This window comes from Barbatula barbatula (assembly GCF_947034865.1).
Source record: "Barbatula barbatula genome assembly, chromosome: 9".
NCBI classification, from domain to species: domain Eukaryota; kingdom Metazoa; phylum Chordata; class Actinopteri; order Cypriniformes; family Nemacheilidae; genus Barbatula; species Barbatula barbatula.
In genome coordinates this window covers 18,237,838-18,257,574 of record NC_136772.1, presented here as the reverse complement: position 1 = coordinate 18,257,574, position 19,737 = coordinate 18,237,838, and the positions used below count along the sequence as shown (strand labels likewise).

General features: G+C 39.7%; 1 protein-coding gene across 1 annotated transcript in view; it reads right to left on the bottom strand.

The window, feature by feature from the left end:
* Window positions 1–7,506: 7,506 nt before the first annotated feature.
* Window positions 7,507–19,737, bottom strand: part of cUnh3orf38 (chromosome Un C3orf38 homolog) — a 30,124-nt gene continuing 17,893 nt past the window's right edge. The window contains exons 2-3 of the mRNA XM_079463630.1: window positions 15,649–15,824; window positions 7,507–11,154 (exon numbers count right to left, since the gene is read on the bottom strand). Of these exons, the coding sequence (XP_079319756.1) occupies window positions 10,609–11,154; window positions 15,649–15,824 (722 nt within the window). The 3' untranslated portion in view covers window positions 7,507–10,608. The remainder of the gene's footprint in view (window positions 11,155–15,648; window positions 15,825–19,737) is intronic.

Sequence of the window (19,737 nt, the reverse complement as noted above, 5' to 3'; positions counted from 1 at the left end):
TCTGCATCGGGTTGAAGTCCAGAATTTTCTTTAAATACTTCCTCCAGCCTAGCCAAGAAATCCTCCACTCTTTCATCCGTTTTTTGCACACAAGCAGCGATCTTGTCCAGGTTCAGAGTTTGGGAAACGAAGTTTTCAGTCCTTCTAAGAACTCTTCCAGAATCCTCCTGTACTCAGCATTGTCTGCATGCGACCAGTTGACATGTTCCCTTCTATAATCCTCCACAGGCCATTTACCCTGTAACTTTCTTAGGTCAGATGGTTTCAGTTTGACTTTCAACAGTCTCTCTAATTCTTTCATTGAGGGTGAGAATTCTTTGCAAAATGTCAAAAGTTCTTTGTACATCAGTGCTGGATGCACTCTTTCTTGCTTTTGACGCACCACGGGCTGTGGCATGTGCGGCACTGGTGCAGACACTGGTGGGGGCACTGGAGCTGCCTCGATCGGGTTCAGATGTCGGTGAGGAGGGACACAATCATCCTCCGGTTGGTGTTTGTAACAAGTCATAGATGGGGTAAAGGAGACAGAGGGGTTAAATCATTAAACTCAGGCAAAACAGGGTACAATGGAGCATGCGGCGGTGGGGGTGTATGACAGCCTTCTCTTTAAAAGCATGATCACGTCTATTTGCTTCCCTCTCCCATAATTCTAAACATTTACATGCTTCATCATATTTTTCTCTTTCTTTTTTAGACATTTTAAATATGTCTTTTTTCCCATGTGTTCTCTTATTTTCTCAAATTTTTTGGTGTACCGTTTTCTGGTAAGTTAGCTTTTTCTTTTAAATAGGGTACACCTTGTAAACTTCCCGTTCCCCACCTTTTCCTCATTTCTCTGTATGTTGGTTTATCCGTATTCATATGGGATCTTCCTTGTCCCATTTTTAATTTCTGGTTTTTGAGTAGTCACTTCTCTTTTCAGACTCTTTAAAATCTATCTCGATTTTGAGTAGTCACTTCTCTTTTCAGACTCTTTAAAATCTATCTATTTGACTCACCGATTTTCACTTTTGTGCCTTGCACTGAGTTCTTTTGGGATCACGTCAGCTTGAGGTCCGGAGTAGAGTTCTCTCGTGCCTGTATGGGGTTAGAGCTGGATTTGCTATGTCCAGGATGATCAGTCAACTCTAGTCCGTTCTCCGTCAGCCTTGTGATCCCATCCTCGTCGCCAAATTGTCATGGAATTTTCTTATTCCTTAATCATGGTGAGTTTGATACACTTTAGACAAATGCAACACACAGAGAGGATGAGTTACCTTGCATGACGTTCAGTCTGCATCAAAAGAATTATGCAGAGAGAAGGTCCCCTCCTTCTCGCTTACAGGGCTTTTATATTATTTCCACGTGACATCCCTTTCCCTCCCCTCCCTTGAGCAAGAACGCATCTTTGGATACAAAAAATATGTCGCCATCTCTTATCTTCAACAGAACCTCTTGGTCTTCCATTTCTAAGGAATTTAACAACAACAGGATAGATAGTCTTGAATCAATTTTTACAGAGATTAGAGTGAAGAAACCCACTTCATGAAAATTTCCACCACAGCGCGTTCATGCGCTGGCTTAAAAGGGGATATGTATCGCTAGTAGAAATACTGAAACACAGGGAACACCTCAAAGTGTGCAAAAGCCAGGAAAGAGGGCTGGCAAAAAGTAGCAGACAAAATAAATGCGTAAATACTCCATGTTATGATTATATCACTTATAACAGTATATATTGTTGTAGTTTTTACAAATTAATGTCAGAGCCACATCAGGACCCACAAGAACATGGGAACAAGTTAAAGTCAAGTACAAGAACATTCTCCGAAATGGTAATCTTTTCTACCAGTAACTGTTTAAGTGTGTTTTACCCAAAAATTTTTCAATGATGTGTTTGTATGTTTATAACAGCAACCAAGAAAAAGGGCGGAGCAGAAAAAAAACCAGGTGGTGGTCCTGCACCCCAACATTATACCCCGGCAAAAGAGTTGGCCATTGGGTTTAATGTGAACCGACCCATTGTGGAGGGCATCCCTGGGGGCTCCTCTTCCTTAGACCAAAATCCAGGGACCAGTAACAGCAACACCTTCATTACTGGTAAAAGAGTTTTAAATGTATCTTGCTACACTGTAAATACTTTGTTGCTGCATTAAATTAAGTGTGCCTATAATCCAAATGGCTGGTACTGTCATTTCAACTGATTACATATTGAGTAGTGATGAAATGCTTTGACTTGTGAAGTTGAAAACTGCATAACCTAATTCCAAAATGTTTTACTATGTTCCTGATAAAAAATTTCCTAGTGTAGTACATGCCATTATGTTCTCCTCTTTTGTGCAGTTTTACATAATACACCAACACTTTTACCTGTTCCCAACAAAGTGGTGGCTGAAATATGTGCAGTAAGTGGACTTTTTCTAACTTTCCATCAAAAGTAAACAAAGTGCAACACTTTGGAATACCCATTTGTTTCTTTTGCACAGACAGTGAAGAAACCCTCTCAGATGACTGTTCTTTGGAGGAAGTACTTGTAAGTGCATAAAGAACTTAATTTATAGTCGTGTACATATTATTTCTGACTTACAGGAGTAAAGGCCAGACAGGCCTACTGCACAAAGTGATAAAAAGGTGGGCAGTGTAGTACTTTTCCTTTTTATTTCTGTTGCATGAGGCTTGTGTTGACTTTTTTATGTTTGTTTGTTTTTTGATAATTATTTTTATCCAAAAATGGCACAGGGTGATATCCGTAATCTATTTAAACGGTATCTAAAACAGAAAATACTGTATTTCGACCTGAAATGCCAAAAATTAAGGGGAGAAATAGAACTTGACACTTTAAAGAAGAGAAAACTGGAACTAGAAATTGAGTTGCTTTGAAAGGAACTTCAGAGCAAATGCTAATACACTATTTCACACAGAGGACCATTGCTGACCATGGATAACAATGTATCTTATTGCAGGCAAAAGATGACCATCAATAGCTTCTATTGACATAATCATTGAAATAAAACTCAAGGAATTAAGCATGTTGTCTTGTCTTTTATTAATTTAATGAAGGCATTTGTGTGTAAATAAAAATAAAACAAAAAATGGTGTTCCACAATTCTGTCCCGTGCAGCTCTGCCACTGGGGTGGTCCAAGTGCACTGGCTGGAGATCATCATCAGGCTGCACCTCCACCACTGGGGTCCTCTCCTTTCTGATGGTGGCAATATTGTGGAGTACTGCAGATGCAACAATAATGTCACAGGCCCTGTCAGACCCTATTTTGTGAGGGTCTGAACCCTTTAGACACAAATCTTTCCTTTAGTTGCCCAAAGGTAATTTCAATGCGTGCCCTTGTCCTGGCTAGAGCTGCATTGAAAACAGGTTTGTGCTCCGGGGTTTGGGTCAGGGAATGGCGTAGTAAAATACTGCCTGCAGGCATAGCACCTGTCACCAAGCAGGATCCCTTCGTAAGCACCTGGAAAAATGCACTTTTGTTAGACTCTGAATGAATTTATGTAATACAGTGAGCTTGATATCAAATTGTCCACAAATCACGTTAGGGAATCCTGATGAAGAAACACTACAAGTCTTAATTTTTGGCATGATCATGGTTGCATGATCTTCATTAACAATTATAATGTACCTGCAAAAAAGTCTGCTTCACAACCTGGTGTCTTAAGTGGCTTGGAAATACCACAAAACCCCCTAAAACTGCTTGAGTGCCAGATAAACTTTGCGAAGGGCACGACAGACAGCACTTTTCACCAAGTTTTCCACATCACCAATAGTGTAAAGCAAAGTGCCACTCGCAAAGAAGCTCAAGGAAATACAAACAGTTTGTGCCGTTGTTAAAGCCCGACGAGTCGAACATTTCACGTGTGGTTCCAACAAATTAATGATGTATATGACACCCTCACGAGAAAAACAAAATCTCTCAATAAGTTGGCTACATTGTCGTGATGCGCTAAAGGATCCTGTCTATCTTGCAAAACGTGATTAGGTCTAATTCGAAAAGCTCTTTGAATTACTCTGGCACAATCAGAAACAGGTTCCTCTCATGCCAAATCGACAACAATCAAATCCAGCTAACTGAGTTAGCGACGTACAGAGAATATGCCCCTGATTATTTTGTTATCTGAAACACACTTAATTTACATTTATTTTTTCCTACACTTGATTTGCAATACAAATAATTAATTGAAAAATATTGCCTGTTCAGGCCGGCCTGAATTAAGCACATGTAAAATCCTCATCGCTGACGGAAGAAGCTATGAAACTATGTGGCATGAGGTGCAGAACAGGAAAGGAATAACAGGAAAGGAAGCCATGACTTAGTGCAGTTATTATGTACACTGTGTGCACAATTATTAGGCAAGTTGTATTTTTGAGGATTACTTTTGTTATTGGATAACTATTGTCAATCCAAAATTTTTACAAACCCTCAAACCTGAACATTTAAGTAGTAAAAGTGAAGTTTTGGCTTTCTTAAGATAATATCTATATGTACACCGTTATTAGGCAACTATTAGTGTGCAGAATTATTATGCAACTAAATAAAGTCTCACTTGTCTATTTTCACCTGTTGAAGTGAGAATAATAAACAAACTCAATTTACAAATACACATTTCTGAAATTTCAAAAAAAGAAAACTCAATTATCAATATAGCCACCCTTCTTTTTCGATAACAGTCACAAGCCTCACATTCACAGAGTCAGTCAGTTTCTCGATCTGGTCAGAATCAACTTTTTGTGCAGCCGCAACCAAAGCCTCCCAGACACCGTTCAGAGAAGTGTAATGTTTACCTTCACTATAAATTTCCTGCTTAAGAAGGGCCCAAAAGTTCTCAATAGGGTTTAAGTCAGGTGAAGAAGGGGGCCATGTCATTAGCCTTTACTGGCCAGCCACGCAGTGGAGTACTTTAATGCATGTGATGGAGCGTTGTCTTGCATAAAAATCAGAGTCTTCTTGAAAGATGCAGACTTTTTCCTGTACCACTGCTTGAAGAAAGTATCTTCTAAAAATTGGCAGTAGGTCTGAGAGTTTATTTTGAGTGCATTTTCAACCCGAAAAGGTCCAACTAGCTCATCTTTAATAATACCTGCCCATACCAGTACCCCAACTCCACCTTGCTGCTGTCTGAGTCGAAGTGGAGCTCTTTGTCCGTTATTGATCCAACCACGGGCCCATCCATCTGGTCCGTCAAGAGTCCCTCTCATCTCATCAGTCCACAAACCTTTGAAAAATCTGTCTTCAGATATTTGTTGGCCCATTTTTGACGTTTCAACTTTTGTGTCTTGTTCAGAGGTGCTCGGGTTTCACCCTTTCTTGCCTTGGCCATGTCTCTGAGAACTGAACAACTCGATGATATTGTCAAAATAATCGCTTGCCTAATAATGGTCCACACAGTTTAGTGTTTTGATGGGCGAGGCGGTACGCAGAGGCACAGTCTTAGATTGTAAGAAAAAGTATTAAACGTTAACAATTGCAGGAAAAAACTGAAGTGCAGTGAGTAAAAGAGTCTATTAATATCTATAATATATATATATATATATTTTGCAGAGAATTGAATGCAAGGTGAGTTACAAACAAACGGCATAATGCCGCTGGACCAGGAACAGGAAACCATAGAAAGTCACTCCGTGTAAGCTATGTATTAGCTTACATAGAAGAGCAGCTTCATCTGCTACACAATTAAAACAATTTATCCACTTTCGACCACTTCGATCCTGATTTCTTCGAGGGAAGAGTTTATGGTCAGGTAAATGTATGGGCTTTTTCAGATCTTTTGATCGAATGGATAATTTACATATGAACGCAAACAGGGCAGATTAACATACAGAGAGCAGCGCTGAACACTGTAAAACCCCATTCACACAGACCGCTGATCCCTGAAAATTGCCAAAAAAATTGCCTTCTGTGTGAATGCATCCAAAAAGTGATTACGGAAAGGGGACCTAGTAACAGAAAGTGTCCTGTGTGAACAAAAGGTAGAAACAATGCCGTAAAAGCCGTGTAGTGATGACACATATCTATAATAATAGACCCTACTCACTAAGCATGCGGCACAACTCCTTGTCCATCACAACTCCCTGGTAATCTCAAAGTTGGACTACTATAATGCTCTGCTTGCTGGTCTTTCTGCAAAGGCTATCTAGCTGGTTCAAAACGCAGCAGCACCCAAAAGGGGCTCATGTGACACCCCTTTTTATCTTTCTCCACTGGCTACCGGCTGAAGGTTCAAGTCACTGATGCTTGCCTTCAGGACTATTACTGGATCTGCACCGGCATACTTTCACACCCTACACTCCATCAAGAACCCTGCTTCCTGGTGGAACATTCTTCCTAACTCTGTCCACTCAACCACACAGGGGCGTTGCCCCTTTTCCCGGTAAGAGGGTTCAACACACGCACTTTCCGCAGTTTTGCAAAAACGCCTTACAGCAGTCGCTCCTCCGTTTAACTGGCCGCTCTGTGTCTGCACTCGCTGCAGCTGCCTCCTCTCCCCTCCCTCTCAAACATGACACCGGCTTTGAGTGTGCTGATGATTGGCTGTTCTGCCTTTTTTGGTGTTTTCGACTTATCGGTAAGGTCGTGCTGAGGAGGCGGGAACTTGTGGTTATTTAAATCTCCCTTTTCCAGGTAGTTTGAATGAGTGTTTATGCTTTTGAGGTTTTTAAATAAGGTTGATGTGTTTGGGAAGATGTTCTGTTTATGTTTTGTTGACATGTCGAGTGTTTTTGTTATTGTTCATTCATTCATCCATTCATTCATTTTCTACCGCTTTATCCGGGGCCGGGTCGCGGGGGCAGCAGTCTAAGCAGAGATGCCCAGACATCCCTCACCCTAGACACTTCCTCCAGCTCTTCCGGGGGGACACCGAGGCGTTCCCAGGCCAGCCGGGAGACATAGTCCCACCAGCGTGTCCTAGGTCTTCCCCGGGGTCTCCTCCCGGTCGGACAAAATACAATAATTTTGTTATTGTATTTTGTTTTTTAGACTAATGCTAATTGGGATATTGTTCAGCATCTAGCAAAATTTGGTTATGTATGTGGCATGCAATGTATAAAGTAACTGTGATTGAAGAAGGTAGGGAATTGATGAGGAGGAGGGACAAATTGTGATTGTTAAGCAGTGTAATTATGGGTTTATTGCCAGTCCAATTGATTTTGATATTTTGAGTATTGTTTGTTGATTACCTGAATTCATTTTTGTTGATACTTACCTGTACTTACCATTATCAAGCTTACTACAGTCTTTTTGTCACGCAGTATCATTAAGATGCAGAGAAGAAAGAGGCAGGAGAAGATTCCCACCTTTTTCAAGAGAAATCCTGTAAGTGAAGTTGAAAGCTGAAATTTTTTTTTACATTAAACAACAGTAGCCTATTACCATTAGATATTGTTTGCATTTATTTCATGATATTACTTTTCAATATTCACTGAGGCATGGACCGCGGAACGCATCTGAACAAGGGGGGGCCATAATTTCAAGTCACGCGGAGGGGGTGGGGGCGCAAATGCATTGAAACAGACAATATTACTGATATATTAAATAACGTTCCGGAGCACTTTATTTTATTCCGACACCACACAGTCACATCTACAGTACACACATGCTTCCTCAGATTAACCCCTATGATCCCACTCTAACATTCACACACAACAGGCTAAGCTTATTTACACATAAACGCACAGATGAAACTATAGCAAACACATAAAGTACATCTGTACTGTAAGTACATTACAGTCATTATCATCACAAGTCAGCACTCATATCAGATTGATGTGCAGAGCCGCACAAACACACACACACACAACAAGTAAAGTTTTCCGCTCGTTTCACACAATGTCAGTCGGTTAAAATCTTTGAACCACTGATATTGAACTGATCTTGCTCGTTGTGAAGACCCAGTCCCCTGTACCTTTTTGGTGTTCATAACAGCAGGGTTTTGTGAGATCCCCCCGCAGCACTCACTTGTACAGTGGCTGTGGGTAGCTTGGCTTGAAGCCGGAGGAGAGCAGCTAGCCAGGGCTCGTCGGAGTCCGTGGTGGAGATGGACGCTCCGGGTCTGTTGTTGAGGCCACAGTGGAAGCTGGAGTAGTTTGCTCATTTTGTTTCCACAGTTTATTTGTAAAAAATCTGATATTGACTTCGGTCCCTTATTGTCGCAGCCTGGTAATGTCGCCAGCGGTTAAACAGGTGCCCGCCGTTAGCTTGCGACGACGCTCTCACATGACAGACCTAGTAACTACGTTGACGTAACGTCGTAGTTGATAAACAATGCACACTAGTTTCAAATCAAAATGCAGCAGTCAGTGTGAGTTTTTTTATGGGCAGCAGTTGGTGAGAGTGAGTGAAGCTGTGTAGTGACTAGTATTGTTTGGCTCGTAAAAACACAGATACAACTTTTATTCATATAAGATAGTTTGTCAGAGTACAAAAGTTGCCCGGGCTGTGGACCCCCTGGCGCCCCCAGTTCCGCGGTCTATGCACTGAGGTTTGCTAGTGCCACAGCTGTAACTGTTTGACCCTATTCCTTTACCACTGCACCCTTGTTGAGGAGAGTTAACAAACAAACCACATCCATCCCCTGCACTTTTGAAAAGCTTGCTATGCCCCTGCAACCACATCTCTCGCAACCTTCAAAAAACTACTTAAAACCCATCTCTGTGGCCTAATGGTTAGAGCGTTGGGCTTGTGATCAGAAGGTTGCCGGTTCTAATCTCAGTGCCAGCAGGTCATGACTGAAGGGCCCTTGAGCAAGGCACCTTACCCCTGATTGCTCTGCAGTAATGTGCCACTGTACAAAATTACTTGTAAGTCGCTTTAGAAAGAAGCGTCTGCCAAATGAATAAATGTAAATAAGTCGCTTTGGATAAAAGCGTCTGCTAAATGACTAAATGTAAATGTACACTCATAAATCTCATTAAATGTTAAAATAAATCTTTGGCGGTCCAAAAAGATTCGCCCTGAAATGCTCTTTTTTTCTGTCAGCACCTCAGTTTTAAATCCCCCTATAAACTCTCCAATAACTGTCTTGGGCACTCTGTGATGATTTTGCTAGAAACTTTGGCAACAAAGCTTCAAATTTGAGAGCCCAATTTCAGGTCTCATATCAGGAAATTCCCAAAGAGATAAGTTCGCCTACCCTCTGGACCTCTTTCAATTCTGTCTCTCTAGATTCCATAAACAAAGTTATATTTCAAACTTAAACCTTTCTTTTGTTCGTATTACACTTTACATCATCCTTATCCTTGCTTGAAGGAGCTATACCCTCGAGTTTGAAAATTGCCTCAATTAAACTGGTGCTAAAGAAACCTCCCCTTAATGGCTCCATCTTATCAAACTTTCTTCCGATATCCATTTTGCTGTTTATTTCTGAGATCTTGGAAAAAATAGTTTTTACAGCTCCAGAACTTCCTACATTGACATTTATGCATTTGGCAGACGCTCTTATCCAAAGCAACTTGCAAAGCATTATCCTATACATTTGTTGCAAAGTATGTGCAATCCCATGAGATCGAACCCACAAGCTTGGCGATGCTAGCGCCACGCTCTTACCATTGAGCCACTGAATTAAAATGAACCTTAATTAATTCCTCTTATTTTGCCAAATTTCCGCATTTTCCAGATTCTGCAAAGGGGGGTGTAAACTAATGTCTTCATCTGTAACTGTCAATTTTATGAGATGAAGGGGGACAAAAGAAAACAATCCCCAAAAACTTCAATCATATATCGGCCATTGGCTTGCCCGATTACAAAAAAACACACAAAACCCCATATCGGTCGACCTCTAGTCACAATGCTGAACTCTTGTAATGAGAAAAATTTTATGTTACAACCCTATAGTACATTACATTTCTGAAAACAATGATTTTCGAAGGAGTCCCTGTAAATAAGTTTCAAGATCCATAAATATGTGATGTCAGTGTGCTTGAGACAGATGTTTTAAAAAGATTTTACATTGTTAAAGAAAATATTCATCAGTAGTAACATGAAAATATACAGTTTTCTGGTCTTTTTAGTAAAATACTGGATAAACATGTATGAAGTTGAAGAGGAAGTCAGAATTATTTTATATTAAAAAAAGAGGTGAATGTTGGACTTTGGACTACAAATCCAATATTTAGACCTTAAAGACAATGACTCAGAAATCACAAAACTCAACAAATATGTAAAAATAACTGATACAGAGTTAAAGAACATTTTAACATAATTGAACAATACCAGGGCACAGAATGCAAGTAAAATAAATAATACTAAATTAAAGGTTACCAATTTGTGGTAATTTTGGAGATTTCAAATATAAACTTAATGAGATCAATGATGAGAGCTTAAAAACAAATTGGAACATTTAAATTGTTAGGCTAAAATGAGATAAAGATTAAAAAGAAATTACGTAATTTAACTTTCAATTTCAATCCCAAAAACATCAATTGAGATGTAAGCCTTGAAAAAAGAAAGGCTTTAAAACATGATCCCTTCTAAAGGTTTCATTCACTTAGGTTAATATGAAAAAGCAGTCCATAATATTGTTATTTGCATAATACAGAACATCAGCTATGACTGTTTTAATGAATGGTGCATCTTCTTGCTAGAGATGAAAAAAAACTGACCACACAGATCACTTGCTTGTCACTTTCAATCACAAAGTCTCAGCAACTCACTCGAGTCGTATGTAATTATTGGTAACTGTCTTTCAGAGAAGTCACTTTGGGATTTTACATTCACATTTACCATCTTTATCTTCCAGTGATTATTGTCCTGTGGTGATCGAATAAGCCCAAACACTTGGTCAAAAATTCCAAGACAGGCATTGTCACGGTGGATGGTTCCTGCTACTGCCACTACCACCAATCCGTGAGGTGAAGAAATACATTTTAATCCAAATCCCTCCAGGTTTGGACAGAAGGAAAGACACTCTTGTCCAACAAGAGCGTAAAGCCGCTGACTAACCAGCTCTGCACCCTTAAATTCATCTACACGTTGCTCTTCGGTGCATAACAGAAGCTTTAATCTTACGTCAGGCCAGAAATGCTGAGGACCCCACTCCTGTACCACCTCCCGATATGTGGCGTTCTGAGAGTTGAGAAGGCTGAAGAACCACTGACAAAACTGCTTACCCAAAGCTGCAAGGTCTGACAATCCATCTCCAATCTCACGTGAAGAAACAGCGTTCTCAACCATCTGTTAACAACAGACCAGATAAAAGCCTAGTATTAATCCATTTCACTTTTTTGAATTGTAACATTCATTTCATAACATTCCCCCTACCACACACACAAATTGTGTTCTGTTTATGCAGACATCAGCTGGTGTCACTACAGTGACATGGGTACCCAGTAGCAAACAATGGAACGCACTCTGCTAGACAAACTAAGAAGTTACCCCATTTACAAGCATTTTATCTGCTCTTTTTAATTCATATTGGTGGCATATGTCGATGCCGATCTGCCACATGGTCATATTGGCTGATAAAATCGTCAAACCTATAAATCGGTCGAGCTCTATCTGAAATAGATTATATCTCCCAGGTAACCAGATCACGTGATTGTTACGTAACTGAAACGTAATCTGACGACGAAACTTTCAACCACCAAAACTTTTAAATAATATATTCATATATAAATGACAAATGCATACTCAAAATTCTGTTTATTTGTTGTAAAACAGTACACAATTTTTTTATTATTTTGCTTCAACAACTGTCAAAATAATTAAAAAATAAAAGCTTCAAGAAACATGGAACAGGTTTATATAAATTAACAGTACATAATAAAGACAGGGTACATAACATATGATTTAAGCATGCTACAAAATAATTTACGGATAAATATTAACAAAAACACTTTGTAATGAGTGTCACTTAATGTGATGTTGTTGGTCTTTTGTCATTATTTTGCTGTTTTCAGTCTCTGCTCTTAACAGCCACCAGTGCAAAATAATCTAAAAGTAAAACCAAATAATTAAATAAAAGACCACTTAGGCTATATGTGTTACCTGAATTAAATTTTTGTTAGAGTAAATATTCCTATCTTGGAGCTAATCCCGCCGCCGTATAAATACAGGGTTCTCAAGTGTTATCAAAAGCTTGGAGTGAGATCACATGCAGTTCGGGGATGAGCCCTAATGGAGAAATACGTGTGAGCTTGTTGAATTGTGTGTGTCTCACGGCCAATGCGTGAGACTTGAGAACCCTGTAAATAAAAAAACTTAAACTTAACATTACTCTCATTTTTTCATAAACGCCATTTGTTGAAAAGCAACTGGAGTCTCACCTGATAAAACAAAATTTCCTGTCAGAGGAACTTTGTTCCAGTCAGTAAAGAGGCACCTCAAAAAAGCGTTGTTACACCCGTCAGCCTATATTTAATTAAAAATGTGAACAACTCTTGGATGAACAAGGAAGTGCGCCTCCTGTTAAAAGCATGCAACACTGCCTTCCGATCGGATGATGCAGAGCCCTATAGTATTTCTAGGGCAAATCTGAAGAGGGGCATCAAAAAGGCCAAGCACTGCTACAAGCTGAAGCTAGAGGAGCATTATTCCAATTCTGACCCTCGACGCATGTGGCAGGGCATCCAGGCCATCAGTGATTACAAACCCAACCACTCCACCCCCATAGCCACAGATGCCGTCTTCCTGAACGAGCTTAATGACTTTTATGCTCACTTTGAGAGAGACAATAAGGAAACAGCTAATAAGCTCACACCCTCTGCTGACCACCCAATCATCACACTTAACTCCACTGATGTTCACACTGCACTAAGCCGGATCAACGCGCGCAAGGCTGCTGGCCCAGATGGCATCCCTGGTCGTGTACTCAGGGCATGTGCAGAGCAGCTCGCTTGGGGTCTTCACGGACATCTTCAACCTGTCCCTCGCCCAAGCAGTGGTTCCAGCATGTTTTAAATCCACCTCTATTGTGCCCGTTCCTAAACATTCTAACCCGACGTGCCTGAACGACTACCGCCCTGTAGCACTCACACCCATTGTTATGAAGTGCTTTGAGCGGCTGGTCCTGGCACACCTAAAGGTCTCTCTACCACCCACACTGGACCCATTCCAATTTGCCCATCGCAACAATAGTAGCACAGATGATGCAGTGTCCATGGCGCTGCACTCCGTGCTCACACATCTGGACAATAAGGACACTTATGCACGCATGCTGTTTGTAGACTTCAGCTCTGCTTTCAATACCGTCATCCCTTCCAAGCTAATCGTCAAACTTGGAAACCTAGGCATTAACAACCCTACCTGCAACTGGATTATGGACTTCCTGACGAACAGGCCTCAGCTTGTTAGGTTAGGCCCCATCTGCTCCTCCACCACCACCCTCAACACTGGTGTACCACAGGGCTGCGTACTTAGCCCCTTTCTCTACTCCCTTTTCACACTCGACTGCAGGCCTGTGAACGGATCTAACTCCAAGTTTGCAGACGATACGACGGTGATTGGGCTCATCAGCAACAACGATGAGACTGCATACAGGGAGGAGGTCTGGCAGCTGGCCACATGGTGCTCAGACAACAACCTGCTCCTTAACACCTCCAAGACAAAGGAGATCATCGTGGACTTCAGGAAGGCGAAAGGAGGCACACATGACCCCATCCACATTAATGGGATGGCTGTTGAACGGGTTTCAAGTTTTAAGTTATTGGGGACTCATATTTCGGAGGACTTGTCCTGGACCACCAACACCTCATGTCTGGTCAAAAAGGCTCACCCAGCGTCTCTTCTTTCTGAGGACACTGAAGAAGAACCAACTGTCTTCAACTATCCTGGTGAACTTCTATCGCTGCGCGATAGAGAGCATCCTGACCAACTGTTTCACAGTCTGGTACGGGATCTGTTCTGTTGCTGAGCGCAAGGCACTGCAGCGGGTGGTGAAAACAGCCCAGCACATCACAGGGACTACACTTTCTCCCATTGAGGACATCCAAAAGAAACGCTGTCTGCGTCGAGCTCGCAGCATTCTCAAGGACTCCTCTCACCTTGCTCATAGACTGTTTACTCTCCTGCCTTCCGGTAGGCGCTTCCGGTGCCTCCGGACTTGAACCAGCAGTCTAAGAAACAACTTTTTTCCCAGAGCTGTTTCATTATTGAACTCTGCCCCCCACTGATTCCACTACCTCTCTTACCTTTAACTTCAATGCTGCTATAGCACCGTTTACATTGCACTACAGGGCTGCCATGCATGACTGAACTGTACACACCAGTACTTCATGTTATCTGCTCTACTGGACTGTTTCACGGACAGCATCATTTGCACTCTATACTGCTCACTTGCACACCAGAAATATTTAACTGAATGCTCATTTGCACTAATGGACCACTTTCATAACTGCACCAACTTATCTACTGCACTGTAACTCTATTAACTGCATCTACTCATCTATTGCACTGTAACTTCAATAACTGCATTAACTAATCTACTACACTGTTACCTTATTAACTGCATTAACTCATCTTCTGGACTGCAACCTAATAACTGCATTAACTCGTATACTGCACCGTAACTTTAATAACCGCATTAACTCATCCACTGCACTGTCACTTCAACAACTGCATTAACTCACCTATTGCATTGCAACTTTAATAGCTAATGTCAATATTTATGCACACTTAAGTCACTTGCACTATTGTTTAGTCTAAATTATTATCTGTTCATATCCACCTGTACATTAATGTTCATAGTATATAGTCATCTGTATATATTGTTCATAGTACATACCTACTGTCATATTTTCATAGAACATACCTACTGTAAAATATTTTCAAAATCTAATCTAATCTAATCTAATCTAATCTTTAATCCACTGTTGTGAAATTAGAACTTCGAAGAAAGGAGCGGTCCTGTCAGGTGCAGTTCAGCTGTTTCCTTTGACGTGCTGTTAATATTCCTATATAACACAGAGCAGCCTGCATAGCGTGGTAAATCAGAATGTTCAGACTAAAAACGTTTTAAACATGCACAATAATTGTCATGCTGGTCGTCAAATTTAGCATGGGTTTAATATAAATGGCAATGAAATGACGTGCTTGCGACCTGGCAGCTACTTACCAGCAGGTCATATTGATATAAAAGCGCGTGGTTTGAGCGGGAGCTCATTCAAATCTAATACATCGTCTATTTTTGTTATATCTTGAAGAATTGTGTCTTAAATTGTTATTAAGCGAGGGTGAAACCTATCCTTAAGTATATCATAAACAAAAATTAAAAATGTTAATGCAACATATGCTAAATAAACCACCAGGAGATGCTGACATTAGATATTATTTACTAGAATAATTTAATTTACTATATAAAACACCATGTAGCGTGTTTTACCCTTTTTTGGGGTTTTTATTTTTTCTCCTGTAAAGCTGCTTTGGAACAATGCAAATTGTGAAAAGCGCTATATAAATAAAGTTGAATTGAATTAAGTTTAACATTCAAAATGAGATAAAAAAATTCTAAAATGATGTTTTTTATTGTGTTAACATGTTTTTGTTATTGTGTTAGTTAGCAGTATTAATTTGTTATCATTTCAATCAAAACAAACAAACTGCAGTTTGATTTATATTAATTGGAATGCTGAATAAAAAAAAAGTTCTTCAATTTTGGAACCAAACTCTTCATATATAAAATTGGCAAACTGAAAAATAGATTCATGCAATAAGTAGATTGGTGACACCCACCTCACCAGATGACCAAAACTCAAGGGTCCTTTTAATTAACTGATGTTTTTCAGGGTTAGCAAGAATGACGACCCCCTCACTGGCAAGATACTTAAAAATGACATCACGGTGGACCTTCTTTCTCTTCAGGAGTTCTTCTGCATCTTGAGAGTAAATTATTATGGCGTCAATGGCCTCTGGAAGAGAAAACACAATGTGACGGTAGCCTACCTTATGTACCAGAGGGCTATTTCAGTCTCTATAAAAAGTGGAGATTAAAGTAAAAAGTCTTGAATTACTTGAATTAACTAATCAGTTACGCTTAAATTAGTTTCATAAAGGTTAGCTTTAGTTCAATACATCCTACTAATAAGAACAACACTCAATTAGTCAAGATAATAACATGTGCAGCCATACAAGTCGAACCACTAAGGAAAATAGTGACGACTGGTGCTCTTCTTTGTTTTACGGGGTTGGCATCCAGAGTAATTAGGCATTACGGCCAACTTCTGCAAATGCCAAAGGTACTAAACACTCCTGCAAATAACTGAGTCAGAGGGAATGACTGGTAAGAAATCCATAAATTAATAAGTATAATGTGTAATGAGTTAAATTAAGTTCAAATGTATTCATAGTCAAGTCAAGATTATTTATAAATAAGCAAAATTTTATAGTTAATCCGATGCTTTATAATTAACCAGTGCACGGTTGACAGAAACAGGCTAATGTACAACGATGTGCTCTAAATCCAGACTGGAAATCTTCATTGATGTAATTCCTTTGGAGGAAGGAACATAATTGAGATGAGACTACGTGTTCCAGAACTTTAGATATGAAAGGTAGATTCGATATGGTACATTTACATTTATGCGTTTGGCAGACGGTTTTATCCAAAGCGACTTACATTGCATTGTCCTATACATTTGATTCTAAGTATGTGCAATTCCCTGGGATCGAACCCACAACCTTGGCATTGCTAGTGCCATGCTCTAACCGCTGAGCCACCTTATATGCTTCAGGCACATGTCTCAGTGTCAGAGATGAGTTGTTAATGCTAAGAAGAGGATCTAGAATTTCTGGGAGCATCTCGTTCAGGAGATTTGTAGGTATAGCATGCATGTTGTTGATTTAGATGATCTAATGATTTTAGATTATAATAGCAGTTTCTTCAGCAGTAGTTAGTTGTTTGTTCAGAGGGTTTCACTTCTGGTTGCATAGTTATAATTTTTCCTCTAATATCTTGGATTTTATTTGTGAAGTAGCTCATAAATTCATCACTGCTATGCTGGTATACAGAATCAGAAGTCGCTGACAATTCTTTTTTTGTTAATTTAGCCACTTTGTTAAATAAATTGTATTAAGAGTAAAACTTCTGGGAAATGCTAAAAGAGTTATTGTAAAGTGCAGCAACACCTCTCCCTCTTCCTTTTAGAAGAGGCTTATGTTTATAATAATAATCTTGGGGGACAGACTCATTTAAAGTAATATAATCATCTGGCTTTAGCCATGTTTCTGTCAGACAGAGCATGTCTACTTTATGATCTATTATCATATCATTAACAAAAAGTGCTTTTTTAGAGAGAGATCTAATATTTAGCAAACCTTGTCGTAACAGTTGTTTATCTGTATTTTGTTCATGTTTAAGTTGTTTATCTGTATTTTGTTCATGTTTAATTTGTTTAACGTTAATTAAATTACCTTTAAGAGATTTACGCATACTTTTATGTCTGCTAATCCAGGGGACAGACACAGTCTCTATTTTATGATGTTTGGGAGAAGGCACCACTCAAACAACCAGCCATTTAGTGATGATAATCTGCTATATATCTCATCACCACAATAAGCATATAGCCTATTTAAAAGAGCTCGTATGCTATTTTGCTTTTTCAACTCTTTGTTGTGACGTGCAGTAGTGCTCCTCTGGAATCAAATGCAAGCGGAGTAACATACAATCTGACAATCATACAGTGCACCCGGAAAGTATTTACAGCCTTTCACTTTTTTCACATTTTGTCATGTTACAGCCTTATTCCAAAATTGATTCAATTCATTATTTTCCTCAATTCTACAAACAATACCCCATAATGACAACCAGAAAGAAGTTTGTTTGAAATCTTTGCAATTGTATTAAAAATAAAAAAAGGAAAAAAAGCACATGTACATAACTATTAACAGCCTTTGCCATTACACTCAAAATTGAGCTCAGGTGCATCCTGTTTCCACTGATCTTCCTTGAGATGTTGCTACAACTTGATTGGAGTCGAGGGGTGCTTTGGAGTACCGCATGCAGTAGACGAGTAGACTGCTTAAATATTGGTGGATGCTCCATAAAACCCTCATCTTCAGCAAAGAATCTTGGCGTTTTATTCGATTATACTCTGTCATTTGAGAAAAAAGTCGCCAAAACCTGTAAAATTGCATTTTTTCATCTTAAAAATATATCTAAACTACATCATATGGTGTCACCATCAGATGCAGAGAAGCTAATTCATGCCTTTGTGACATCAAGACTAGATTACTGTAATGCACTATTAGGTGGTTGCCCTGCAGGCCTATTACAAAAACTCCAACTGGTCCAAAATGCAGCAGCTCAAGTTCTTACACATACAAAAATATATTAGCCCGGTTCTGTCAACCTTGCACTGGTTACCTATAAAGCATTGCATTAACTTTAAAATCTTGCCTATTGCCTTTAAAGCCCTGCATGGTTTAGCTCCTCACTGCATGAGTGAACTTCTCTCGTATTACAGTCCTTCACATGCACTGCCCTCTCAGGCGTCCGGTCAGCTGGAAATACCTAGAATTTCAAAATCGAGTGCAGGCGGCATATCCTTTTCCTATCTAGCACCTAAACTTTGGAACAGTCTTCCCTGCACTGTCCGGGAGGCAGACACACTCTGTCAGTTTAAATCTATACTAAAGACACATCTTTTTAATCTTGCATACACTACACTATCATAATATATATATATTCCGAAGGTTTAGGCTGCACTAGTTAGGCTGCACTTGTATTAGCACCTGGTGTACTATTGCTCTTTGTATGACACTTCCAATAAACAACTGATGCATTTGTTGCATCAAAGAGTGCAGAACAGTACTCTACTCTCAGCCAGTCTTGTCTCATTGTTCCAAGGTTACTAGAGCAGGCAGGATACAGTCCAAGGTTACCAGAGCGGGCAGGACGCAGTCCATGCCCAGACCTGACAAATGCTGTGACGATAGAGCTGGACGTTGGGCCTTTTACAAATTATTAATGATAATCTTAAATCGAATTATTTTTTTATTTTGCCTTGTTGTCCAAGCACTATCAAGCTTCTGAAGAGGTTGCAGCTTTTGCCAGAGGGGAACTGGAATCCCCTGGTTAGGCCTGGTTTACCTCTTAGCTTTTTTTTTCTCCTCCAATGGAGTTTTGGGTTCCTCCCCACCGTTTGCATACTGTTTTTTGCCTGGCCGGGGGGGCTAAAATTTCTAGTTTTATTTAATTACCACTGCATATAGGAATTTTTAGTCTGTCTGATATTTGACCTGTGTTTTGACTTGCATAACCTTATATGTTTTGCTTATTGTCAATGTTTTCTTGTACAGCTGCTTTGTAACAATTAAAATTGTAAAAAGCGCTATATAAATAAAGTTGACTTGACGTGTCTGGCTGAGCTCCACTCCATAATTTAAGTTATTCGGTCATTGTTATAATTTGTCAGGGTTTTTTTTCACTGATATTTCTATATAATTATCTTTGTTGAAGATAATTATATAAATCTTCTGCATTACCTGCATCTGTTAAGGTGGGTCATTTTATTGTTTCAAACTGCTTGAAAATATGGCATCAAATTAAGAAGGGATGCAAATTACCTGACACTGCTATTTTTGCCCCAGTATATCGCAATCACGCATTTCCCCCCTCTTTCTCAGATGCAACATTCAACATCTGGAGGCTGAATGGTATTGTTACTTTGGAGGACTTGTATATTAACAAACATTTAGCTCCTTTTCACATTTAAAAGATACATTTTATCTTCCCACAACACACTTTTTTGACATTTACAGATTCGAAATGATGTGCGTCATGCAGTACCTAATATTGAGTCACTGCCGCAGGGAAGAAGGATT